The 26,905-nt window shown below is 45.0% G+C and overlaps 1 protein-coding gene across 1 annotated transcript in view; it reads left to right on the top strand.

Annotated features, from left to right (window-relative positions):
• Positions 1-26,905, top strand: part of Enpp6 (ectonucleotide pyrophosphatase/phosphodiesterase 6) — a 95,020-nt gene that overhangs the window by 27,555 nt on the left and 40,560 nt on the right. The window contains exon 2 of the mRNA XM_050147331.1: positions 11,625-11,804. Within this exon, the coding sequence (XP_050003288.1) occupies positions 11,625-11,804 (180 nt within the window). The remainder of the gene's footprint in view (positions 1-11,624; positions 11,805-26,905) is intronic.

The following is a 26,905-nucleotide window of genomic DNA, read 5'->3' as shown; positions in this document are numbered from 1 at the left end:
AAAATGCATTTTAGAGAAGATAAAATACAACGAAAAATTCAAAGTCCTGGGAAAGAGCTTGAAGCCCAGTGATGCCTAGGGTGGTGGTGGATTGAGGGAATGGGGACGTAGAAAGATGACAGAGTCAAAACCAGTAAAATCCCAACACTATCCTACGTGGCCTCCAGGAGCTGGGTCAGTATTCCCGACGTGTGTAGTGCAGTCCTGAGCAGACCTAACAACACCATGGCTCTTGAGGACTGTTCAAGACAGGCAACGAAAAGACTGTCTACCAGGCTGGCAGGGCTCAGCAAGATAGCACCTAGTTACCAACGAGAGGAGTGGAATTTTTCTTTACAACCAGTAGAGGGCAGTGTCAGGTCATGCATTTCTCAAATCGTAGACAGTCACTTTCTCAACTATGCTGAGCCTTTGGTTAGTAGCTGAGTCTAGTCCGCATCTCCTTTCAATCCTTCAAGCTTCCCTGGTCTGTCCACAGTCAAGCATGGATAACAACACCTCTTTATCTTCAGGGAAACTGGGAAGTGAATACCATGTTAAGAGCACACTGCCCATCACCCCTCCTAGGTACCATTTAAAAGTACACCAGGCTCAGTAAGGCAGCCCTTTAATGGGGATATAGACATCAGTATACACTTCCCAATCCAAGGTTCTGTTACCCCAGGCATCTGCTAACCATCATTTAACCTTGCTAAGAAGGCATGATGATATCCATTTCTCAAATAAGCAATCGGTGCTGAGGGTGTAGGTCAGTAGTAGAATCATTGCTTGTGCAAGGTCCCGGGTTCCTCAGAACTTAAACAGAAAGAAAAGAAAAGCTCTGTCAGGGAAAAACCTAAGACTACTGAAGCTCAGTGAGTTGGGTGAGATCCCAGGGTTAGTGAGTAACAGGGATGGGATTCTACTTCGGTCTATTGGCTTCTAAAAGTTTTGTGATGTCACAGGCTAGTCACAGGTCCCGAATTCCTGTTCTCAGACTTCCTAGGGCTGCCTTGGAAAACGTCAACATCAAAAACGACCACCACCACCACCACCATCCTTCAAACACGCACCGTCCGTCCCCTTTCAGTGGTATGGAGGCCTTAAACTGAAATTATCAATGCAACCAAAAGACACTTCTCACACCTGCCTAAGTGCTGAATTGCTCACTGAGGTTTATCTTTCAACCCTCAGGCAAACTGTCTTTCAGCACAGCACCCAGGAAACACCACACACCCGTTTATTAAGCAGGCCCTCTATCTACTCCAAGAGCATCTGTGTCTAATCTGATCACTGCTGATCACTGGGACACCTTAGCCGTGGCTGTCATGGGCTATGATGCTGACAGTAGCCACAGGGATTCTGTGAACTCCTGACTACACAGAAAGAGGCTAGTCTGGTACTGTGGGAGCCTCTCGCCCGAGGCTGTGAGCCCAGCTAGGCCAGCATTTTATCGGCTTCACAAAATCTGGCATCAACAAAGAAATTAATCGCACTGACAGAATGGGCTTTCTATTGGCCCACTAGATGGCTCAGTGGCTGAGAGTGTCTGCTGCCAAGCCCGTGACTTGAGTTCAGTCCCTGGAACTCGCGCGGTGGAAGGAGAGAACTGACTCCAGCAAGTTGGCCCCTGACTGCCAAATGTGCACCATGGCACTCATACACACACACACACACACACGCACACACACGCACACACACATGCACGTATGCACGCATGTAAGTACACACAAACGCACACACACACGCACACACATGCACGTATGCATGCATGTAAGTATGCACACACGCACGCACACACATGCACACACGCACGCACACACATGCACACACACATGCACGTATGCACGCATGTAAGTATACACACAAACGCACATACGCACGCACACACATGCACGTATGCATGCATGTAAGTATACATACACCACACGCGCACACACACATGCACACATGCACACACACACATAAAATAATGCTTCAATGAACTTTCCTTAAAAATATGTAGGGTACAACAATCTGGGTCATAATTAAAGTCCTGTATGCTTTTATTTGCTGCCGCTTTTCCCTTTAGAGTGCTGAAAACCCTCAGAGTTCACAAGAAACTGGTCAGTGTCTTTCCCAAATCATGCGAAATAGCTAGCCAAGACTGAGCACTGTTTTGGCTGCACCTACATGCAAGTTAGCAAAGGAAGCAATAATCAGTCTCACAAGGTTATGGTAGAATGCTCCAACAACTATGGAGACACTAGGCGACAACAATTTTTTTTTTTTAGTGTTTATCAATTTTATTTTTTTTCTTTTTTCTTTCTTTCTTTCTTTCTTTCTTTCTTTCTTCCTTTCTTTCCTTACTTATTTATTAAAGATTTCTGTCTCTTCCCCCCCAGCCACCTCCCCTTTCCTTCCCCTCCCCCAATCAAGTCCCCCTCCCTCGTCAGCCCAAAGAGCAATCAGGGTTCCCTGCCCTGTGGGAAGGGCGACAACAATTTTTATGTCCCCTAAAGTCCTCGCCTCCAATGGGATGGTATTAGTAGGTAGAGACTTGGGGGGTGAAGAGGTGAGGAAGGCAAAGCCTTCGGATACGATCAGGGCTCTGATGAAGAAGAGAGACCCTCCCTGTCCTTTCCCCTCTTTGAGGAAACCCAGAGTCTGCTGCCTTCCATCTTGGATTTCTCAGCCTCCGTAGCTGTGAGAAACGGCATTTCTGCTGTTTAATAGACAACAAACAAGACTTTTCTTTCACTTGCTTTTCTCTATAAAAGGGGAGAGGGTTTGACTGATTGGTTGGCTCACCAATACTTGAAGTCATTGTTAGTTCACACCCCTGAAAGAGCTGGCTTTAGTTTATCCATGGCTAGCACTGAGGGTTACTCGGGTGATGATTTGGAATCTGATCATCCTCTTTAGGGATCACCCATGGACCAATTAAAAGCTTGACTGGAGAACGTGGCTTGGATCCAAGACCTAACTCTGCCTTGTTCTTCGCTAATTAAATCCCCCATCCTTACTACTGATTCCTGCCCTAGGCTAGACAGCTGGAGAACTCCCCAGGACTCGGGGTCTCTTGTCCTGGGGAAGAAAGGGAATGGAAGGAGGGTTGGGTCCCACCTCTTGCAGCCAGGCAGTATCAGAGGGACCGGAGTCTGGTGTCTGTGAGCCCCAAGTCACCATCTCCATAAATCTGAGGAAACTGATGGCCCTGGGGAAAAGAGAGTTGTGGAGCCCATCAGAGAGGAAACTGGCACTGTTGCTTCAGGGGAAGGCAGTGGTGGGGCTTCAGTATTGGCTGAGTTCCGTCTATGGATGGAGAGGTGATCAAAATGGGAACTATTTCTCCTTCCAAACCCTTTACTGTTCTTTTCCTTTCCTTTTCTTTCTTTCTGTCTTTCTTTCTTTTCTTTTCTTTCTTTTTTTTTTTTTTTTTTGTTTTTTTGTTTTTCAAGACAGGATTTCTCTTTGTAGCTTTGGAGCGTGTCCTGGAACTCACTCTGTAGCCCAGGCTGGCCTTGAACTCACTCACAGAGCTGCCTGTCTCTGCCTCCTGAGTGCTGGGATTAAAGGCCTGTGCCACCACCACCTGGAAAAAAAAATCCTTTTTCTCTTGTAATGCACTCAGCCACTTTCTGAGTTTGCACAGAGATTGCAGTGATTGCAGTGGATTTTATTGGCTGGAAACTTGTTTATTTATTTATGGTTATTTTTCTCTCACCCCAAATATCTCTACTACAGTTTCTCTTCCCTCTACCCCTACATTACTCCCCCCCACTCCGGATATTCTGTTTCTCTTTAGAAAAGAGTAGACCACCAGGGCTATTGACCTAACATGGCATAACAAGATATAACAAGATTAGGCAGAAACCCTCATATCAAAGCTGGGTGAGGCAACCCAGTAGGAAGAAAGGGGTCCCAAGGACCCACAAGTAACGCTAACAATCATAACATATATGTACATGACCTAGTGCTTACCCATATAGACTCCATGTTTGCCGCTTAGTCTCTATGAACCCTACTTAGTGATTCTGTGGGCTGTGTTCTCCTGGTGTCCCTGACCTCTCCTCTCCAGTTCCTACAATCCCCCCAGACTTCTTTTAGGCTCCCCGTCCCCATGCTGAAGGTTGAGCCCAGGACTTTATCACTGAGCTACATCTCCAGGACTCCTTTGAGCTTCGATAAAAACAAACTTTCCAAAGTTCAAAGCAGAAGTCCAAAACTTTCAGTTTTCTCCCTGTGCAAGAAAACAATTCGTTTTATCCGATATTTTCACTGCCAGGGAATTGCTCGATGCAACTAGACCTACAATATCATAAAACACTGCTTCCCCCACCGCCTTTTGTCTGGTGACCTCAAAACTACGGGCGTGAATATCTCCAGTGAAAAATCTCCTTTAACATTTTGGGTGTTTTTTTTTTTTTATTGCAGTCCTCACACTTCACACTCTAATCAAAGCCTGCTATCTCCTGCTATCTTGGACTTGCAAAACGTGTGACTTTCTCTAATCCTGACCCCGTCTGGCACCCACATCAGTAGTCACTTTTAAAGAAGTGCCAACCGTGAGCTTCCTATTTCAACTTAATCTTGCATGTTCGATGTGAAACTGCCTTTACCACACTGCACCCTAAGTTAAGAAAAACAGGATCTACTTCCCAGCAGGGTGATGTGCAAAGCAAATTTCAATTTGGAAGTTGAGTGCTTGGAGCCATGCGTGGTTCATTCTTATACATGTCTTGGCTGGGAGGAAGTTATTTGAAAAGTTCACTAACCTAAACAGAGTCTCACTTACTCCTTAGCCTCCCAGAGGCTCAGGGATATGTGCTACGAGAGCTCTAATGTGTAGTGACCTGACTGATGTAACATATCCTTAAGCTGCTTGGCTCGGAACGGGATATATAAAGATATTTCTTGGCGCCATGTCAGTTGAAGGGAATATGTATATGACCAGTGTCTAAAACGCATTAACCTGATACCCCGGATTTCAGAACTTTGGGAGCCTTTCTCTGCACAGCTGGACTCTTTCCAGGGGGAGAGGAAATCTGAGATCATGGTCTCCTTTGTCCGCCAGCATCCCACACTTAAGAGGTACTTACAAAGGCTGCTGTGGGGGCCGGGATACTTGGTTGTGGGAGATGACAGTCCGTCTGGTATTCTGGAGGTCTGTGCGTCTCCATGTGAATAGCTTGGTGTCTGAGACAACTGCTGTACCAGGGGCCAAAGCCTGGAATACAGGGCTGGGCATAGGTTTTGGTGCTGGCCAGCATGTGGATGTTGAGCGAGAGATTCATCTCTACCCCAACATTCTGCCCCCTCACTAGCTGTGTTGCCCTAACCCCAACACTCAGCCACCACCAGCCTTCAGTTTTCCCACCTGTAAATCAAATGTCAGAATTGTCTCTGTGTCTGAGAGCTATGCTGGACAAGGAAAAAGCATCTAATGGGACACATTCAAGGTGGCCAAGGACTGGTCATTACGGCTCTTTTTAAATTACCCAGCAAACACCTGTCAAGCCCCATTTCTCACTCCCACCCTCTCCCGCACCCTACCTTCGCTCTTTTATAAATTTCACACCAATAGGGTCTCACTCCAGCCACTGATCCCAAGATACCCCAGGGAAATGACTTGTCTTGCGAACTCCACAGCCGGTCCTCACACTCTAGCCTGGTTGGTTCCCTTGAATTCATCCATTGCTTGAGGGTGGCAGTTTCACAGAATACCTAAAAGTAGCCATGAAAACCATCCCACGCCCGATTTTTTTTGTGGGCTTATCATGTGTGGATTGTGCTCCAAGACCTTCAGTGGGGGCCTGTCATAATCCCGGACAGGATTAAAATTTATGCATAATATGCTACTTCCTACATACAGACTATAAGAAAATATGGTTTATAAACTAGGCACAGGAAGAGGCTAACAAATATAACTAGTAAGAAAGAGCAACTGTCCCAATCTGTTGTAGTAAAAGTTCTGTTGCTGAGCTTGCTCGTGCTGGCTCCTGCGCTCGGTCTCTCGCCCTTTCTCACGGCTGTACTCAAGGTTCCACGGATCTCCAGGAAGCCGTTCTGAGTTTGCACTGGGGTGTATGATTAACTCTCACACCCACACGTTCCCTCCCACTGGTGACCTGAGACATCCCTTCCTTCAGTGTTTCCTTGCTGTATACACTACCTTCCTGTTAGTTACTTCGTAGCTATGTTATCCATCTACTTCCTCAGTGTCGGGGTGCTTGTGTTAGAGTAACCCCTAGAATGGTGTGTGGTTTAAAACTTGCGGATTTTCTTCTTTCTAGAATATTCCCTGTGTCTAGGCTGCAGCTGATGTTGAGTAACTGAAACTGAGAAAAGCAAAAGCTAGCACAAAGGAGGGCAACTCTATTGAGTACTAACTCACCCCCGGCAGATCAAATGTTAGGGCATCCTAAAGAGGGGAGCACACCTGAGGCCCCTTCCATTTCTGCCTGAGACATGCCCAGTGGTACTCTAAAACCCACATGTCTGCGTTCAGGGGACACACAGTCCATGTGGCCTCTGGCATTTACTTAAAGACATCTGTTAAAGCTACCAATGCAAATTTCTCTTAAGAACCTTTGGATTCTGCTTGTCCGCGTGTGTGGTGCTTCATCCTCTGTAGCAGGCCTATAGCCTAAGGAAGGGGGGCTTGATAGATAGAAGAGGGACCTTGATGAAGACACCCTTCCTCTCGCTCTTTAGCCCTCGCAGAGATGGAGGTGATGATCCCAGCGTTGTTTCGCCACTGACTACTCTAGTCCTCCCCACTGAACAGTCCTCAAATTCAACGGCACTAATTTGTTTACCGCCAGTATCTTGAAGGAGCCGAGCTTTAGATCTGCTCAGTGGGCTGGGCCAGCACAGCTTTGAGAGTGTTGCTCTTTCCAAAGCCACATTCTTATTTCATCAGAAACTGTGATTAAAAAAATAATAATAAAGCAAGCATCTTAATTTTGTCCTAAGAAATAACCAGGCTCTCACCTCTTCATCCCTTTCTATGCACCGCCGTCTTTGAGTGGAGTGCGGGAGAAGCCTCACATACCTCAAGTCCCAGCTCCTCGGAGAAGCCCTCCGGGATTCTTCCAGACGACTAGGCTATATGTTCACGGGCCTCGTGTGTGCTTCTTTGGGCTGCTCCTTAGTCCCGCTGTGACTACAGACAGGATGAAGTAAAAAGATGTTCTCCATAGCAATGAGAGAGGTGATCAGAGAGAAAAAAAAATGGGGCATGCAATTCTGCATGACTTTTTGAGAAGCAATAAGAAATTCTTAGGAAATCCCACATCGTGTTTGGAAAATATTTGGACACTTTTGTTATGGATGATTGAGGTGAGAAGGGCCAGCCTTGGTTGTATAAGAAAGCCGGCTTAGCAAGCCATGGGGAGCAAGCCAGTAAGCAGCATCCCTCCATAGCCTCTGCTTCAGTTCTTGCCCCCCTGGTTCCCGCTTTTAGTTCCTGTCATGGCTTTTCAGCGGCAGATCGTGATGTAGAAGCCATATGATGAGATTCACATTTTCCTCCCCTAAAATGCTCTGGGCCAGTGTTTTTGCCACAACTGAGAAGCAAGAGAGAACGGGCAGTGGGTTTCCCCCCAAACCACAGAGCAGTATTCTTGCTCAAATTGGACTACACAAGAGGGAAGCCTAAAGCCTCCTGTGGTTGAACAGAAGGTTCAGAGGAAGAGGAGCCCAGTTAAAGTTAAGTCAAGAGAAAGTTCTTGCGACCACCAGTGACAGACACAGTGCCCAGAGCCTCTATTTTTCTGTACCACGTGAAAGCTGTAGAATTCTGCACTGGTAGTAAAATGGAAGTTGGTGCAGGGCTAGAAAGTCTCTGGTGATGCCATGGCACCAGAGCCCATCAAGTAAGACTTTACATAATTGCTGGAAAATATTGAGAACTGTGCTGTAGAAAGTTTCTCCTAAACGCTTTGAATAAATGTTCCAGATCGCCAAGCCATAGCACGGCTCTGTGGAAAGCACAGAGCGGAGAGAACTCAAGCTCCACAGATGTGTAAAAATAGATATGGGTCAGGCAGGAATATGGACATGAGCTCTCCGTAGGCTGTGAAGCTGGGACACTGTGTTTTGTTTTGTTCTGTTTTCTCAGCTACCTCTTTCACCCCCGGCAATAAAATAGCAAGAATGAGTTGCAAGAGAGAGAGAGAGAGGCTAGGTAAAAAAAAAAAAAAAAAAAAAATTCTGCTGGAGTCAGGGCTCAGGCTGCTCCAAGCGCCCACTCTCAGGCAGGCTGTGCTCATGGGAGCACAGGCAGCTGAGCTGGGGGAGAAGAAAGGGCAGATGGGTTAAGAGCATCCAGCCACCTGCCGTTCAGTCTTTGAACAACAAGGGTAGTCCACCAAAAAACAAAACGAAACAAAAACAAACAAACAAAAAAACAACGTCAGAATGTGCGTCTGAGGTAATTCTTTGTGAAATGGCTAATGGTCACCCAGAAAGGCTTTAGGAGCCTCTCTCTCTCTCTCTCTCTCTCTCTCTCTCTCTCTCTCTCTCTCCCTTCTTTCCTCCCTGTTTCTCCCTTTCCAATCCAGATCCAACAGCTCTAGCATGTACAGAAGCCTCTCCTAATTTTTCAGCTAGACAGTAGAGAGCGAAGACAGGTCGGAGGGTTTTGATTCCGGATTCTGCGCACTGGGGACCGAGGTTAAGGAAGCGGGCACTGCCCTGTGACCTGGAATTCTGCAGTTGTTTAAAGTACTTTAGAAGTTACTTTTGATTGTTTCGTGCTTCTTGGCACTGAACATCTTCTGTAAATCGCCTTCACAGTGACTGTTATCATGGCTGCCTTACAGAGCCGTGAGCAAGCAGGCTCAAGAAGATGGAGGTGTCTGACATCACTATTTTGAAGGAAGAAGTCATAGCGCTTTTGCTGGTGGGGGTGGGGTGTGTTGGGGGGGGGCAGCTCCTTAACGTGCTTCAACTTTCCTGTACTGAAAGTTTTGAATCAAGAAGAAAGATGTCTCTTCTCAGCAACAGGGACATTGCTGATGGTCACGGTTCTGAAGGGAAGTTGCAGTCTGGTCCCCTCCCTGGCTTCCTAGATCTCTGGAAGCCGGCATCATTTCCTCAAAGACCTTCTGCTGGGTATTAAATTAAAAACCACTGAGACCAGGCTTCACATTTGACCCTCTATGCTTATATATAGTAAATAGGAGTGTGTGTGTGTGTGCGTGTGTGCGTGTGTGTGTTCAATTAGTGTGAGTTTAGACCTCCATGGAGAGTCAACTAAGCCTGGCATAGTTGAGGGAGGAAGGACCAAGTCCCTCACCCCTGCATCAAGGCTGAGCGAGGTATTCCACCATAGAGAATGGTTTCCAAAAAGCCAGTTCCTGCACCAGGGATAAATCCTGGTCCCACTGCCAGGGGACTCACAAGCAGACCAGGCCACAGAATTGTCACCCACATTAAGAGGGCCTAGTTCGGTCCCGTGAAGGCTCCCCAGCTGTCAGTCCAGAGTCTGGGAGCTCCCAATAGTTCAGGTCACCTGGCTCTGTGGGTTTCCCCATCAGGATCATGACGCCACCCTCTTGCTCATAAAATTCCTCCTCCCTCTCTTCAACTGGACTCCAGGAGCTTGACCTAGGCTGATTCAGGAACCCTCTCCACTATTGCTAGGAGTCTTAGCTGGATGCTCAGTCATACCACAAGGACATGTGCTCAACTAGGTTCATAGCGGCATTATTCATAATAGTCAGAACCTGGAAACAACCTAGATGCCCCTCAACCAAAGAATGGATAAAGAAAATGTGGTACATTTGCACAATCGAGTACTACTCAGCAGTTAAAAAACAATGACATCACGAAATTTGAAGGCAAATGGGTGGAACTAGAAAAAAAAAAAACATACTGAGTGAGGTAACCCAGATCCAAAAAGACAAACATGATACCTATTCACTCATAAGGGGACATTTAATGTAAAGCAAAGAATAACCAGGCTGTACTCCACAGCCTCAGAGAAGCTAGGTAAGGAGGACCCTAAGAGGACATGCATGGATCTCCCTGGGAACGGGAAATACATGAGATCTCCTGGGTAAACTGGGAGAAAGGAGGAGAGGGAATGGGAGATGGCTGATTTGGGGGAGGGGCGGAGAAGTGAAAATGATATCTTGATAGAGCGGCTCATTATGGGGTTAGGGAGAAACCCGGTGCTAGGGCCTTACATTTAAAGTATGGTTTGTGGAATGTCTGTCTTTCTATGATGAGAGACAAGGCTTCCCCTTTTTATAAATGTTGGCATTCAGCTTTTCAAAATTGTACTTGGTCGTTCCTCTTTGTTTTTGTTTTAAAATCGAGTCGGGCAAGGGGTGGGGAGGCTAGAAGGAACAACAAGAGCAAGCAAACAGAAAGCACTGCTCTGATTGCGCTTGCTTGTGGAGCTCGTTCAAGTGTGTTTCGTCCCGGTGCCAAACAACACTCGCTCAGATTGCAGCGATTTCTGGTGCCCTTGCCAATGTTTGTGTTATTTTTAACTTTAAAGATGGAACAGATTGCTCTAAAATAAATAATTTAATCTAATGTTTCAAAGAGTACTTGCAACTTTCACTTCTGGCTTCTCTGGGGTGGAGCTCTGTCCATCATAGCCAGCCCGTGCTTTGGTACCTCACTCCACGTGGAAGGTGTTTTCTCGCTTTGTTTTTCTTTTCCTTTTTTCAACTGGAGTCTGTTTTGCACTATCTGGTCCCAAATGTTATAGAGTGGGTGGGCCATGGTTTATCACTGAAGCAATACCTCATCTTTTCCAAGAAAGGAGAGAATCATGTTCCTAGCAGCTCAATCCCTGATCTGTGGAAGGAGAATTGAAGGGATGCTGAACTGTCTCTGGGGTGAAAAGCTAAGCCACCTGTTGCAAGAATTCACTCTTCCCAGGCTGATGCATATGTAGACCTCAGGCTATGAATAAATGTATGTGCGCGCGCGCGCGCGTGTGTGTGTGTGTGTGTGTGTGTGTGTGTGTGTGTGTGGTGTGTATGTGTACACACCACTCACACAGAAGCCAGAGGATCAGAGGTCAGAGGATAACTTGAATCAGTTCTTTCCTTTCACTATGTAGGTTCTGGGAATCGAACTCAGGTTGTCAAGCTTGGTGGCAAGCTCTTTTGCATACTAAACCATCTCACCAGCCCCCTCAATGTAACTTAAAACAGACTGGCTGGAAAGGCCCAGCTTCCTTCAAAGTGATCCCATCCTCAATCAGCTAGTGGATGTCTGCTTTATTTTTGAGACAGAGTCTCATTACACCTCTCTGGCTGGTCTGGAACCTGGTATGTAGAACTGGCCGCCCTCTAACCCGTTGGTGGCTCTTTTGTTTGTCCTCGTGGCACCATCTATGAAAAAGAAGTCTCCGAGCCGGGCGGTGGTGGCGCACGCCTTTAATCCCAGCACTCAGGAGGCAGAGGCAGGCGGATCTCTGTGAGTTCGAGGCCAGCCTGGTCGACAAGAGCTAGTGCCAGGACAGGCTCCAAAGCTACAGAAAAAAAAAAAAGAAGAAGTCTCCGTAGTGACAACAGAAAGGGACAAGTTGTGGTACTTTCTCTCTTTCCTAAGTGAGGATGAAAACAGTTCCTGCAGTCGGATTGAGCAAAGATTTAAAGCAAAGAATGCAGTGACCCCATGCCTCCTCCTGCCCGCAGGCCGCCACTGTGAGGTCCACCAGATGACTGGGAACTACATGTGGGATCCCAGTACCAACAAATCCTTCGACATCGGGGTCAACCGAGACAGCCTGATGCCCCTCTGGTGGAATGGGTCAGAACCCTTGTGGATCACACTGATGAAGGCCAGGAGGAAGGTCTACATGTACTACTGGCCAGGTGAGTGTGCTGGCCTCCAGGCCCCTCCCCTCTCCCAAACCGCAAGCACCGTGGAGTCTGCCCAGGAGAACAATGCAGAGTCCTTCAAAGACCACGCCCTGGTTGAAAGGAGAGAGTTTTACTTAAGAACTATGTTCCAGGGGCTCGTTAAAATGTTTAAAATTAACTTAAATTTTTCTTAAAGGTATATATTTCATATTGAATGAATTCCCTCCCCTATCCTTCCCTGCTCTGTTACCCCCTCCCCACCCCTTTACCCTTCCTCTCTCACACTAATCCCCTTAGTTCACCTAGTTTCACTCCTAGTGTTATTTACTGTATACACACGTGATTTCATGTGACTATAGAAACCAGGGACCACAAAGGAGAGAAAGCCCATGGTCTTTGTCTCTCTGAGGCTGCCTTACTGTGCTTAGTACGTTGTCTCCTGTTGCATCCATTTGACCAGAGATGACAGAAAAGCCAGCCTGAGTATAATTGCTGCCATTGCTACACGCCGAGGCTGCGCGACCTAGACTGGCTAACTCAGCTGCTGGGAATCATGCTGAAGGGACCCGACGTGCAAGAGTTTCTGCAGTAAGACTTAGAAGCCTTTGAGTGACCACTCAGTGAAGCAGCTCTGTCATACGGCAGCTCTAGTCCGAGCTTGTGGAGAGGCTCCCGTACTTATTTCCGTGGGGGGGGCTGGACTAGCTTACATCTTACCAACAGGGCACAAGGGTTCTTTTCTATCCACATCCGTGCTAGCATTGCGGCTGTTGTTTTCTTAGCGACTGCTATTCTGACTGGGATATGATGGAATCTGTGTATTTTTTATTTATATTTCTATGATAGCCAATAAGGGTGATATTTTTTCATGTATTTGTGTTTCTTCTTTTGTGAGCTGTCATTTCACAACCCCGTTTATTAGCTGGCTTGCTTACTTTCTTGTTGCTTTATTTGTTTGAGTTCTTTGTGTATTCTGGGTAGTGATCCTCTCCCAGCTGCACACCTGGCAAAGATTTCCTACGAGCAGGCCTTAAAGACCCCATTCCTAAGCTCTGTGACATGAACAGCTACAATGCCGTCCCTTGCTCCCCTGGCTCCAGTGTCGCATGCTCGAATCTCATATGCAGCATTTTCAGTATGGAAGAGAAATCATTTTTGGTTTGCTCGTTGACTTTTACAAAGGAGTGGAGTACCCTTTCTATACACTTTTTAGAAGGAATGTTTTTATTTGTTCTTTGAGAATTTCATCCGATAGATTTTGAATTTCTATGCCCTTTCAACTTCCCTCACAGCACTGGGAATGATAAACAAAGCCCTCACAACTGCTTGGTAAGGAGTTATAGGACGCCTCTCACTGTGGACTCCTTTGTACACCTAGATAACTGGGAAGAAAAACTCTTTTATTGTAATGAAGTTAAGTAATGCTACAACCTGTCTTGGCTCCTGTGAAAGCCAGTGGATACTGTCAGCCTGTCCATTGAATATCTTTCATTAAGAATGAGGAGATTTGGCTAGGCCGAGGCAGGCGGATCTCTGTGAGTTCAAGGCAAGCCTGGTCTACAAGAGTTAGTTCCAGAACAGGCTCCAAAGCTACAGAGAAACCCTGTCTGGAAAACAAACAAACAAACAAAATGAAAAAGAATGGGGAGATTTAGGAGGAGCCAAAGGCATTTGCCACCAACTGGAAGACCTGAATTCAATCTTCAGAACCCACACGTTGGAAGGAGAGAACAGACTCCAGCGAGTTGTCTACACACACACACACACACACACACACACACATGCACACACACACACACACACACACACACACACACACTAAATACAGGTAAAACCACGAGGGAATTCAATACTGACAAAACTGGGTTCATTCTTTCAGCAGGTGATGTGCAATGTGCCTTTTCTGGGCACATGGCTGTGACACTTTCCTCCAATGCAATAATACTGACACTTATCCTTGTGGGGCCAGCTATTGGTAAAAGCCTGGAAGAAACGGAGGAATAAATGAACAGTAGCCTAGTGGGAGGCAGAGAAAAACAATAGAGATCTCGCTGGCTTGGGCTGTGGGGGAGGGAGGGAAGGAACAGCTGAGGGAATTGCGAAAGCCCAGGGGATTATGGGAGAGGGTGGCTGACAGGTGTGGGGGAGAGCGGAGGGAAGAGTGAGCCATCCAAAGCCGCGCCGCAGATGGCCTGCACTGAGGGTGTGGGCTTTCTACAGGAGTTCGGAGGATGCTGTCTGGAGGTGGCCACATGGAGAGATGCTCAGGGTTCTCTGCAGATCTCAAAGGATCGCAGGACATAGACAGATGGAGCCTGCAGAAGGCAGCCCCACTGCCAAGCTGTGCAGGAACCCTGGTCACAAAGCAGGGACAAGCATCCACAGGTAGGCTCGCAAAGGCCAGCACATACAGTATTAAGTCCAACTTAGCCAGAAGAGCTAACTGGCTTATTTTTACCAACAGGGATAAGTTCAGAATGGCACAAGGGATTTTGTGCATCAACCATCAGTCACCTAGACTGATGAGATGCTTTGGGTCAGGGGGAGGAGAATCAGTTGTTTGACATCACAGTGACCAAATATTTCTGACAGAAATTCTGTAAGAGAACAAGGGTTTATTTATTTTCACTTCTGGTTTTAAAGATGGATATCTACAGTCACTTGGCATCGTGCACTTGAATAGAATACTGTGGTTCATGGAACCTATGGCAGAGAACAACCCTTTACATCACAGTGGACCACGGACAGACAACAAGACTGGACCCCGAGACCAGACTGTAACTGTCAAAGGCCTACTTACTCCTAGTGACGGACTACTGTCAGCTAGGTCCTATGTCCTAAGGGTTCCTCAGCATCCCCAAAAAGTGCCGTGGGAATAAACATTAAAAGCATGAATCTATGGGGACCATAATAGCTCAACCCATAACATACAAGTTTAGGGGTATGCCTTTATCTGAAATAGAGACCCAACTGTGGCCATGAAGTTGGATGCTAGACTGAGGAAGTGCAGGCCAATCTAGACTTGTGTAAGGGTTCAGTTCTGATTTAAGCCCATAATGGCAAGGTCAGAAACAGAAAGAAGACTTTGCTGCACATTGAGGTTACTTTTAGAAACATTATTATCAATGAAGGCAAGAGATTGCATGCACAGGCACAGGAGGATATGACAGCTGCCTGGTCACCAGACTAAAGACCACCAAGATGAATACTGACACAATACAGCATAGCCACCTTTCATGGTATTTTAAGGTTTTGAAAAGCACCATCTGTATTGTTGGCATCCCCCTTCCTTGCCACACACACACCAACATCCACATGCCTTGTTTGCACGCAGCTCTGTCAATGGTGTTAGGTGTAGCCATAGAAGCCAGTGTTATGGCAAGGTGGGAGGAAATCCGAAGAGGAGCAGTGATTATATTCCAAAGCTCCTACTGTGGTCCTACAGAGCATTGTTTTTGCTTCACCCGGGAGAATCTTAATTTATGTATAATCACTGAATATGTGGTGAATCTCAAAGGCAATATCCCTATATGATATTATTGCTCCCCAAGAGCAGCTCTCTATGGATAGGAAGGAGCCCTAGTTCAGCAGCTAACAGACATAGTAAAACTGCCTGGTTAGCAGTTACAGGGCTAACAATGAGAAAAGAAGAGGCTAAAACGAGGCTTCCTCGGTGACCTACATGGAAGTTAGCCAAAGATCTGGACTGAAGTCTTCACATTAATTAGATGAAAAGTATGTTGTTTCTTACTCTGTCTAGTCCTTCAAAACGAGGTTTTTCTGAGTGTAGGCTGCCTAGCCCAGGCTGCAATGCCCCAGTTCCCTTTCTTCCTGCCAAAAAGTGCTGAGGGAATCATGGTCACTGTGGTCCATTCTCCCCTCCCTGGTGCCTTCCAGCATCAGATAACGACCTAACAAGTGCTCATTTGTCTCTACAAGATTAAGTGAAATGCCATGTGTGTCTTCTAAACATGCCTGGATTTTATTCGTCTTCTTGTATCTTCTGTTTCCTTTTCCACTCCTGATGGGACATTGCACAGACTTCTCGGTGAGGCCTGGACAATCTTGGTTGCTTCAGTGAGCTGTGTTATGACACTTTGAGTCTTGCCTTTAAGTCAATATTTAGAAGCATAACTTAAAAATGGCAGTAGTTCAAGTCTTTCTGTCAGGTAGATAAAGCAACAGGGTGAAAAACTGAGCAAAGGGGAAGAGGCCTCCCTCCGTCAGCCCAAGTCTTAAGACATTTAAGATTTGTCAACAGAGCCTTCAAAGCTCTGCCCACTGGTCCCATTGAGCTAGACAGAGGAAAGATGCTCAGGAAATAATTCCAGGCTGAAATAAACCAGGCACTGGGATCCCCTGGTGCTTTCGAAAGGGTTATAACTAATTACATGTTGATCACAAACTTTACTTTTTGATTTCAAGGAAATTTAATTTTGAAGTACCAAAAGAACCTTCAATTGATAAAAGGTATAGCTGGCTGTCTCGAGGAAGAAGTCAGGGAATTGGGTCAGGTGATCAGATTATACATGGCAAGAACATTTGAGCTCCTTGTGTCTCACGGTGGCAGCAGATTGTAAGTTTATTCTCTAGTTATCCAGTAAGTGTTGGCATTGCAGTTCTGTGTCCTTTTGCTATGGATTTTGCTGCTAATTTTCAACAGCCTGCTGTCAGGAAGACATGAACAAAACCACCCATTTACCTTAGGATGATGTTGGGTGTACCTTGGCTCAACGCCACAGCCTCTTCCTGTTCCATACAGGTATTTAGTCCAGGAAGCTACTTTCTATGTATGAAAACACACATGGTTACCGGCCCTCTCTCCTTCCCTTTCTAGATAAGGGCGGTAGGGGGCTCTCTACTCAGCTCCTATCCAGTTTAGACAGTTATAACCATAGTGATTTCATTTGAATTAGCAAAAAGAACATACTAAATATTGGTCAAGAGTAATGGATCATTTACAGTACCTTCCTGTATCTCCATGGTATGACCTTGACATCCTTCTGTTAAGTTGACCTTCAATGCCTATCACTTGGGCACAGGTAAAATTAGAAGCATTCATCACAAAAAAAATGTGAGTCAACATTGTAACTCCACCACTTCCTGTGTGCACATGATGCTAAACATCTAGATAAAGACTGCAATTATTTTTCAACCAGATAATTAATGTGCAAATAAAACAATCTGCATAGTCATTAAACTTCCCAATACTGTCACCAGTTTGGCATTAGTTTTATACATATGTTATATTATATGTATAAGGACATGTGTTAAATTATAAAATCTATATATTTGCTGTGTTATATCTATTCTACATATTTATATTAGGATATTAACTCTACATGTAGAACAGAGGAACACTTGGGGCTCATGGAAGGGTCATGTGGTAAGGCTAAAAGCAAGACAAATAAGGCCACACTGTATTTGTGCAACATAAAGAGTAAATAAGGATGGTTGTGGCACACACCTTTAATCCCAGCACCAGGGAGGCAGAGGCAGGAGGATCTCTGTGAGTTCAAGGCCAGACTGGTCTAGAAGAGCTAATTCCAGGACAGCCTCCAAAGCTACAGAGAAACATTGTTTCGAAAAAAAAAAAAAAAAAAAACAAGAGTAAATAAGGTCACAACAGCTCGTCTAATCAAGGCATAAGTTGGTATGAAACTAGAAATGTTCAGACTGTCAAGAATCTTATATGACATTTAAGATTTGGGCTCAAGGAACAGTAACAACACCATCAATAGCAGAAACAAGGCCCCGAGTCTTGGCAGCTCAATCAAGTAGAAATTTCTTTTTCTTCTTTTTAATCTACAAAGTCCAAAATGGGATGTCTGCTCACAGTCCATTCTCTTCAGACATAGAGGCAGTGATGCAGGCATCACCCAGGCTCCTCCTGTCTTGTCACCTCCCCGTCACCCACACAGGACTTTCACGCTCACACTTAGGAATGAGCACAACCATCCCATGTGGACGTTCCTGTGACTGGGACTCGATTTGTTTCATTTCTGCTCTTGTCCAGTTGGCTAGAACTTTATCACGTGGCCACATCAACTTCCAGGAAGCCGAGAAATCTGTTTGTCTGGGTCAAAGAGGACGCATATTTGGCAAGAGGCTCACAGTCTTGGACACCATAGGGAGCTTACTGGAATGTATTACCATATACATAAGTATAATATGTAAATTAATTATCAAATGCTACAAAGAGAATTGTTCTGTTTATGGATAGAAAACAGTGATATACTTTTATATAAAAGAGATGTAGAAATATATATAGAGAGAAACTATACATATGAGAAACACATATATTTAAAGGATATGGATATATGTGTATACATGAAATATACACACACATATATGTATATGGAATATACATATAACACACATATATACATGTGTATATGTACGTATATGTGTGTATACACACATGAAAAACAACAGTTGCCATCAGGTCAAATTATGAAGATTCATATGTTTTTTTACTTGTCAATATTTTCTTTTAAAAATAATGTTTTGAGCTTATATTTAAAAAGCTATTACAGTTGTTCCAACTAATTTCTACATATCCTAAACATTTTTCAATATCCTTAGTCACCCCAGTAACTTGTCCATTTACTCTGTACTGGGCACTATATAGATGACGTCAGGCATGCGGGAAGGTGAATATAGGTTAAAGGTGAGGAACTCACCATTTTTTGCTAGGGACCTAAGCAAGAATTGTGCTATCCTGTACCAGGCCTTTTCTTGTGGCCCGCCAACCAGCTCCCAAATCACGACACAGACAGAGACTTCTTATTAGTTTCCAATGCTTGGCCTAGCTTAGCTGTATTTCTGCTAGCTCTTATACCTTAACCTGTTTCTCTTCATCTCTGCTTTGCCTCAGGGCTTTTTGCCTTTCTTACTTCTGTGTATCTTATTTCGTTGCTTTTCTATGTCTGCCTGGCTTCTTATGCTGGGTGCTCACTCTTCTCTTTTGAGTCTAGAGTTCCCCTATTTATTTTCTCTGCATGCCAACCCCATCTGTCCATTCTCTGACTAGCTATTGGCCATTCCGCTTTTTATTAGACCAATCAGGTGCCTTAGGCAGGCAAGGTAAAACAAACACAGAACATCTTTCCATAATTAAATACACAGCCTTATATCAATAAACAAATGTAGCACAACACACCGTTATGCAGTTCAAGTAATATTCTACAGCAAAAACAAATGTAGCACATCTTTGCCTGGTTAGAATAATATTCTACAGCACTATCCTAAAGGGAGCTGGAACTTACCTCCTGTGGAAACCGGGGGATAATTGTACATGAAGCTGATCTGATCTAATTTGCGTATTGATCAAATTATTTTCAGTCAAATTGTTTTTCTCTAAATTGATTTAAATTAAACTATATATCACTCTGTATATTCTCAAGTGATTCACTTGGCCTCTAGGGACCTAAAGTGAGGAATGCCTCCACACACTGGAGGGCATCTACCAAAGGTCTTGCATCTGTATTCACTGCCCTCAGTTGTCACACTTATGCCTTAGGGGCTTGCGAGTTGGAAATTCAGGGGGAGCTTGGAGTGACTTGGTAAACACATATCTCTAAAAGGAAATCTGGAATCTTTTGGGTATAGTATTCATTAATGTACTTATCCCATGGCCGCTTTCTTATGTGATCTGTGTTCCCGATGTATGGAATACAGACTGACTGTGGTATAGCCCTGCCACCAAGCAGCTTGGAGTCTGATAATATCGCCAGGCATGCAAAAAGTAACCACTCCACAGCATGGCCCACTCAGGGCAGACCAACCACAGAGCTGCTATACATCTCTGAAGCCTTGTGTGACCACCTTTGTCTGAAATAAACTGAATGCCTCAAGAGGAATGGAAAACAACATGAGACCTTTGTTTTCATGTTGAAGAAAACAAGGCGGGAGAATGGAAGAAGCTGGAGAGGAAGGAAAGGAATAAAGAAAGAGAATAGTAAAGCGAAGGAAGAGAAGATAGAAATGAAGATGAAGAAGCAGAGAAATGGAGTATAGGTTAGGAGTCAAGTAAGTCAAAACAAGGCTTTGGGTGACCACAAACCCAAAGAGGGAGATGTTTTCCCAGGGCCCTGTTGCTGTCGTCATTTTGTGACAGCCTCTGAGATGCTGTAGGCTCACCGTTAGGCTTAACTGCCTTTTGCTGATGCCCTGTGAATCCAGATTCCAAGTTCGGAGCAACCTGGCACTCACAGAACCTCCTCTTGGCTACTCCAGCACCTTTTGCTCACACCTAACCTGACCAGGAGATTTCCAGTCAGGACGCTGCTGCAGTGTCCCGGGGCCATACAGTATCCAATCACTGTGCCCTTGTGCTGGTCTAAGCTGAAGGAGGAGCTAGTAAGGGAATCACGGGCTTTGAGATTGATCAAGGAAGGAAGCTGCGCTGCAAGACCAGGTGTCATCCATAGAGCTCAATAGTTTCTTCCCAGCTTATGCCTGGCTTCCAGGCATTCTGCCAGCTTGTGAATTTGTGAGTTCGAGGTTCATTCGCACCTTGATTTCTTCTGGCTCAGAGCGGATGCTGATGTTATGTGGCGGCTCATCTCCATTGGTACCCGAGAAAAGGCATTGGACTACTGTGAGCATTAGGCTCCTTGGTCTGCTCCAGTAATGATTCCTCTTCCTGGGGGGGTGGGGGGAGGTCGCTGTAAAGGATTCTAGGGAAATGTCTCCTGGTCCATGCTCCCTAGCTCAGGGAATACCTGAGAAAATCCACACTCAGAGAACATACAACCAGGAAGCAAGCCAATTGAGCCACCATCCCTCCTCTCTGACTCCAAACCCTATGCAATTTGTCGTGGACTGGTACTTGAGCTCCAGCCAAGCCTGGTAAGGGCCTCACATCAGCCTGTCTTCCAGTTTTACTTGCTCAGCTACCAAATGTTCGACAGGGAATGGCCAATTCAGAAGGGCTCCTAGCATAATAAAGAAGGAGGCTCAAAGTTGGTACTTCTTATATCAGATTAGTCCTCAGACAAGGGGACAGAGTCTTGGGGACCTGAATCCATTCTGCATGGTCTGGCCCCTGCCTGGACCTGTAACATATTCTTTATTGGTGTTGAACAAATAATGGCAGACCTTTGGGAAGGGGCCAGTCCAGGGAGCCCTGTGCTGGTCCTGTCCTAATTCCTGGCCCACCATGGGCTACCGGTATCATTTTTTCTCCAGCCAGACTGTTTTCCTCATCTAACGCTAACTCTGGGATCGTAACAGAGCCTTGGCCCTGGGGAGCCTGCTTTCCCTCTCTCCCGGCTTCCTGCTTTTATCCCCAGTTGGTCGCTTTCTGCCAAACTTCTGGACTCAAGTGTCACAGAGGAGATGCTCCTCAGCTGCTCCTAACTTGCTCTCTTTGTACACAAGGCCAGTCATCCATGGCACAGCCAGCTTCTTTCCCCCAGCCATCAGAAGAAGCCTACGATAGTTCTTCTGGTCTTCTGGGGCCAGGCCAAACCCTGGGGAAAGGGTCTCTGAGATCAAAGGCCACGTTTCCCTCCAAAGACTTGTTCCCACAAGCTCCTGTACCTCAGATGTATTTTCCTGGAAAAGGTTGCGTGTTTCTCCGAGAGTTAATTGGCTTAGCCGCTTTAATAAGCTCTCTTGAGACCTGCATTCAACAGGTTGCACACCTGTGTCACATCACATAAAATGCAGCTCACAGGAGTTATTGTTACAAGATGTGTCAAAGTTGGCACGCAGGAACTCCACTTGGAAGGCGAGACCTGTGCTCTAGGAGGCTGGGAGAAAGGTGATGTTTATGGGCTAGGGTTGGTGGTCCTTGGAGAGAGTTGCTAGGAAGCGAGGCACATTGACAAAAACAATGTGCTCGACGGGAAAGCACCGGAACCAGGAGGTCAGATGGCTAGCCTGCACAGAGGTGTTGGAACATTCACTTCAGTCTGAGGGTTTGGCTTCACAGCTATGAAAGAACAGGGTTCGATGGAAGCCTGTTGGGTATTGCTTTGAAATGGTTCCTCCGACAAGGACCCTGTATCTACGTGATGCGTTGCCCACGATGGATTTGCGTATTTGTTTTGATAGCTTATTTAGGGCAATGAGGTCTTGCTGTTAAAAAAAAAAAAGTATATTAAAATAATCTTCTGATAGAGGAAAGATGAGAAAAACCGCCTTAAAATATTAACACAAGAGTTCACAAACATAGGGGTGGCCTTTGGTAATTGTTCCTTCTAACTTGTTTCTTATCAGGACAATTAGTAGGGTCATCAGAAACAGCACAAAGTACCACTACTAAGCAAGAAGCCAGGCTCTAATAAGAACAAGAGTAGGTCGAGATGAGTGTACCTTAATTGAGGGCAATTCCCTTGCAAACTCAGCAGTAATAATGAAGAAAGAAGATGGAATAAAGGAGAAACCACGCCCTCCCTCACGATTATCACGTAAACTAAACCTGACTTCCAGACCGTGCCTTGGCCATGACCTTCCCTGCAGACCCCTGAGGCAACAGTCTAAAGCTTCACACTTTCCCCCAGATACACTTGAGTGACCTCAGTGGACCCAATTTGTCGTTCTCTGAGAAACTACAAGGCAGGCTCGGAGTTAGCAGTCCGGAAGTTGGGAAATGCTCGCCCACACTCACAGATCAGAATGAGCCTGTGGCCGATCCAGCAGTCCACAGACTCCTGATTAGGGAGCTGGCCACACAACACCCACTTCCAGTCTGCTGATTCCTATCAGACAAAGACCAAAGAAAGCAAAACAAAGCGCCCACACAAATCCACCTAGGAGTAATTAACTCCGCTCTCTCTGAAACTACCGATTCTGTTTCCACCACGTTCCTTTACGCTGCCATTGTCTTTCTCACCGGCTTTCTCATTGGTGGTTTTTAGCATTCCCAATAAGGTGCAAGGTTTTTCCCTTTGAGAGTTCACACAGGAAAGACCCCATGGTGGACTGACAGAGAAGAAGAAGGATTTACTTGCCCCAGATGTATTTAGTTGGCTACTTATCCAGTTCATTCTGTGAGGCATGTGGAGGGATATAACTTTCACCCAAATGGATGGCACCTTCAGGACTTGCAATCAGAACATCTCTCAATTGGGATAGGACTTCTTGCTCCATTGTCTGGATCACTGACAGGAATGATGTACTCCATTGGCCCTATGGCGATGGTGGTTCTCTCTCTCTCTCTCTCTCTCTCTCTCTCTCTCTCTCTCTCTCTCTCTCTCTCTCTCTCTCTCTCTCCCCCACACACACTTTCAGAACTTGGGTTGTGAATGACCTCAAGGTGGACTGTCAGTCATAAGCCATTTCTCATCAGCAGCCCCCAACTCCCCTTCATGTCCTATTGTTTTCTGGACACTGCACTTTGGTACTGTGACTTTCTTTCCTAGTTCAGAGATCTTCAGACTGGGTTCCCAAGCATCTCTGAGACCAAGATTAATTTTGATGGAATATTTCATAGACTCCCCCAAGTTTAATATTTGGTATTAAAATTACTCTGACTGGTGTATGCCTTTTTCTTACTTTACATAAGAAAGAATACCCCTCACCCAGAACCTTGCTAAGGTACATTGTACTATCCTGACTGTTCATAGAAACTTCCAGTACCAAACACGGCTCATATGTTAGTGCGTTTGGAAAGTAAATGAAAAAATAAGTTGTTGCTACTCTTGTTTTTTAAGTTATTTAAGAAAAACTTAATTGAATTGTCAACTGAAATAAGTAATAGTGTCTGCTTTCCATAAGAACATAACATACAGAGCATCATATATCTGTAAGTTTTCATACACAGCGTGCAACATCCAATAAAAAAATAAGAAAATAAGTCTTGACCACCATTCCCAAGTGAAGACGAATGTACTAGACAACAGACTCAGCTTCGCAAGCAACCCAGACATCAGTTCTGCACTTCAAAAGAGCCATGTAAAAAGAACAAAATGGAAGTTCACTAGTCAGCTAGAATCTTTCTAAAAGGACTGAAGGCAATCATCCAAGTCAAACGTGGAGAGGCAAAAGGGCGAAAGAAAGAAGGCAATGTAAAGGACACATGAGGTATGGTGGTGACATGAAGGAAAGGAGGAACAGAATGGGAAAGAAGTGATATTTGAAGAAAAAAAATGATTAAGAAAAAATTTAAACTAACAAGTGACCCCAAACACATACTGCAGAAGGCTCTGACTGTCATCCTGCCTGCTCCAGAAGCTGAGGCAGGAGGATCACTGTTTGGGCTATGTTGTAGTTTCATTTCTGTTTCTATGATAAACCGCCACAACCAGAAGCATACGATTCCACTATAGTCCATCTATGAGAGGAGGTCAAGGGAGGAACTCAACGCAGCAAGTCCACCCACAGTCAAGATTAGAGAAAGAATACAAGCATGCTTACCTTCCCCACTCTTGAATAGCTCAGGGCCCAGATCATAAAATGGTGCCACCCATATTCGGGTGTTCCATGCCCCCTCAATTCTCACAGGTATGCATGCGCCAAAACCAAATCGATTCAAATAATTCCTCATTAAAGACACTTCCCAGATGATTCTGAGTTATAATAAGCTGATAATTAAAACTAGCCATCACAGGCAACACAGGGTGTTTGAGGCCCAGCCTGGACAACTTGGCCAGATCCTGTTTCAAAAACAAAATACAAACAAAGAACCACAGGGCAGGGGAAAGCACTGAGATCCAGGAAAGCCCTGGATTCGATTCATATACACACAGTGAGTGCTGTACTACGATGTGCTTCAATGCTAAATGAACTTCAGAACTGTTGAAAACTAAAGAGAATGAGGAACACTTAGCATTGGCCAGAGAACCTTGTTCAAAGGACAACAGTAGGAGCAACAGCCAGCACCGAAGCATAAGGGCTGGGATTCAGGGAGAGAGTGGGATGGTAGCCTCAAAAGTGTTGGGAGCAGTGAGCCGCCAGATCCTGAATTTCTTGTAAACAACTTGTTTTCCCCTGATTTAAGTGCCTACAGCTGCTCTGAGCACGAGACCTTCAGGAGTTCCTGATGGCAGGAGAGTGGTTTCTGGTGGGTTTGGCTGGGCCGTGGCTATCTCTATATAATCTGCCCCTGAACACAATAAGGGGGGGCATTCTTGGGGAATTCAAGGATGACCCATGTCACTGTCTCTCTGTCTGTGTGTGTCTGTGTATTTTAACCTCCAGCCCCCTTGCCCGAAGCTCACGAACTGGGTGCCAGCGCGCAGCGCGCAGACACGGGGGCGCGGTGTGGGCACAAGAGGATAAAAGGGAGCAATCATCAACCTAAAACTCCATACCCTCTTGAAATACCCTTCCAAAGTGAAGCTACAATAGAGATGCCAAGTCAAAACCCGAGAGAATTCAGGCTGGAGAAAGGGCTCGGAAGGTAAAGGTGCTTGCCACCAAACCTGATGCTCGAGCTCAGTCCCCCGAACCCACGTGATGGAAGAAAACTGACTCCTGTAGGCTGTCTTCTGACCTCCACACACATGTTACAGCATGCTCACATGCAAACACATACACAGAATGAAGTTTAAAATTAAAGATGGAATTTCCTGCCAGCATGTCTAAAGGACAGGGATATTAAATTCCCTAGGAAGGAGGTGATGGAAGAAAAGAGATGTTGGAAGCAAGGAAGAACACCAGAATGGGGAGTAAACACAAATTAACAGTATTATTATAATCTCTGAATTAAAAGCCTGTGTAGGGTTTAGATACTTGGAAATAGAAGGTAGAGGTTCTAATTTTTAAAATTCGTCTATCTTCACATCGTTTGTGAAGTTAAAGAAATGAAAGCTTACAGCAAATGTTAATAGGCAAATATTTTATTTTCCATCTTCCTCTGGGCTCTGCAAGGAATTTATAAATAGCGAGCTAATAGAAGAAGGAGAAGGATATAGTGATAATACGAACTAACTCAATAGAAACCAAGAAAGGAGAGACAACCAGTGTGTGATGGGTACAGGACAGTCACATGCCAAGTGCTTACTACAAACATACCAGAGACTATATTACCTATAACTCTACTACGAATGCCTTAAGCATCTAACTAATTTGAAACCTTACATTATATTAAGTTTGGAGGTAGGTAAGGCTGGTGTTCCCCGACAGAACAGAATTCAAACTTTAGAGACGAGGGACTGGAGAGGTGTGTGAGAAGGTGCCCGTAGAAATAAGACAGCAGCATTCTGCTTCCTAATGTGAGTTTTGGATACTTGGCTCACCCACTTTGTAAGCATTCATTGATCTGTACATTTAGAATTCATCTCATCTTTTTACTTTATACTAAGCTTTTTTTTGTTTTATTTTGGAAATAGTTTTGATTTTTAAAAATGAATTTTTTCATATATATATATTATGCATTAGGCAACTTCCCCCTCAGATATCTTACCCCCATTTTCTCACCCCTCATCCTCTATTAGTACCTTCTGTCTACAGGCAATTTGATTTCCACTTTAAGTCACAGAGAGAGAGAGAGAGAGAGAGAGAGAGAGAGAGAGAGAGAGAGAGAGAGAGAGATTGGCCAGGAGTTTGTCCAAATCTTATCTTTTCAAAGAACCAACTCTTTCCTCCCATTCATTCTGTTGTTTATTTTTGTTTCTAATCCTGTTCTTTTCTGCCCTGCTCTTATTTTTGACCTTCTGCTCTTGCTTTGGCTTGTTTCCGTGTTTCTAAGGCCCCAACGTGTGTCGTTTCTATGAGTTTTTAAGCGTAGGCACGTGTAGCTGTTAACTGCCCTCCTAAGACTGCTTTCCCAGTGTCCCACAGGTCCTGGTATGTTGCTTCCATTTTCATTCTATTCTAGGATTTAAAATTTTTTCTTCTTGATTTTCTTCACCAAACAAATTATCATTTAACAGTGTGTTGCTTGGTCTCCATTAATTTGTGTATCTTCTGTAAGTTCTCTTGCTGATGGTTTATAGACTTATTCCATTGTGGTCAGACAGAAAAAAAATATTTCATTTCTTCTGTATCTTTAAGACTTGTTTTGTGTTCTATTATAGCATTTATTTCAAAGAAATACCACCAACTGCTGAGATGAGCGTGCATTCTGCAGGGTTTGCACGGAAAGTTCTGTAGATGTCTACTAGGTTCACCCAATCTATGATATCATTTAACTCCAATGTCTCTCTGTTTTAATTTGGAGA

Source organism: Alexandromys fortis, unplaced genomic scaffold, assembly GCF_014885135.2.
Source record: "Alexandromys fortis isolate MF-2015 unplaced genomic scaffold, M_Fortis_MF-2015_v1.1 scaffold_32, whole genome shotgun sequence".
Classification (NCBI taxonomy): Eukaryota; Metazoa; Chordata; class Mammalia; order Rodentia; family Cricetidae; genus Alexandromys; species Alexandromys fortis.
Note: the sequence above shows the minus strand (reverse complement) of the source record. Positions and strands in the feature narration are given on the sequence as shown.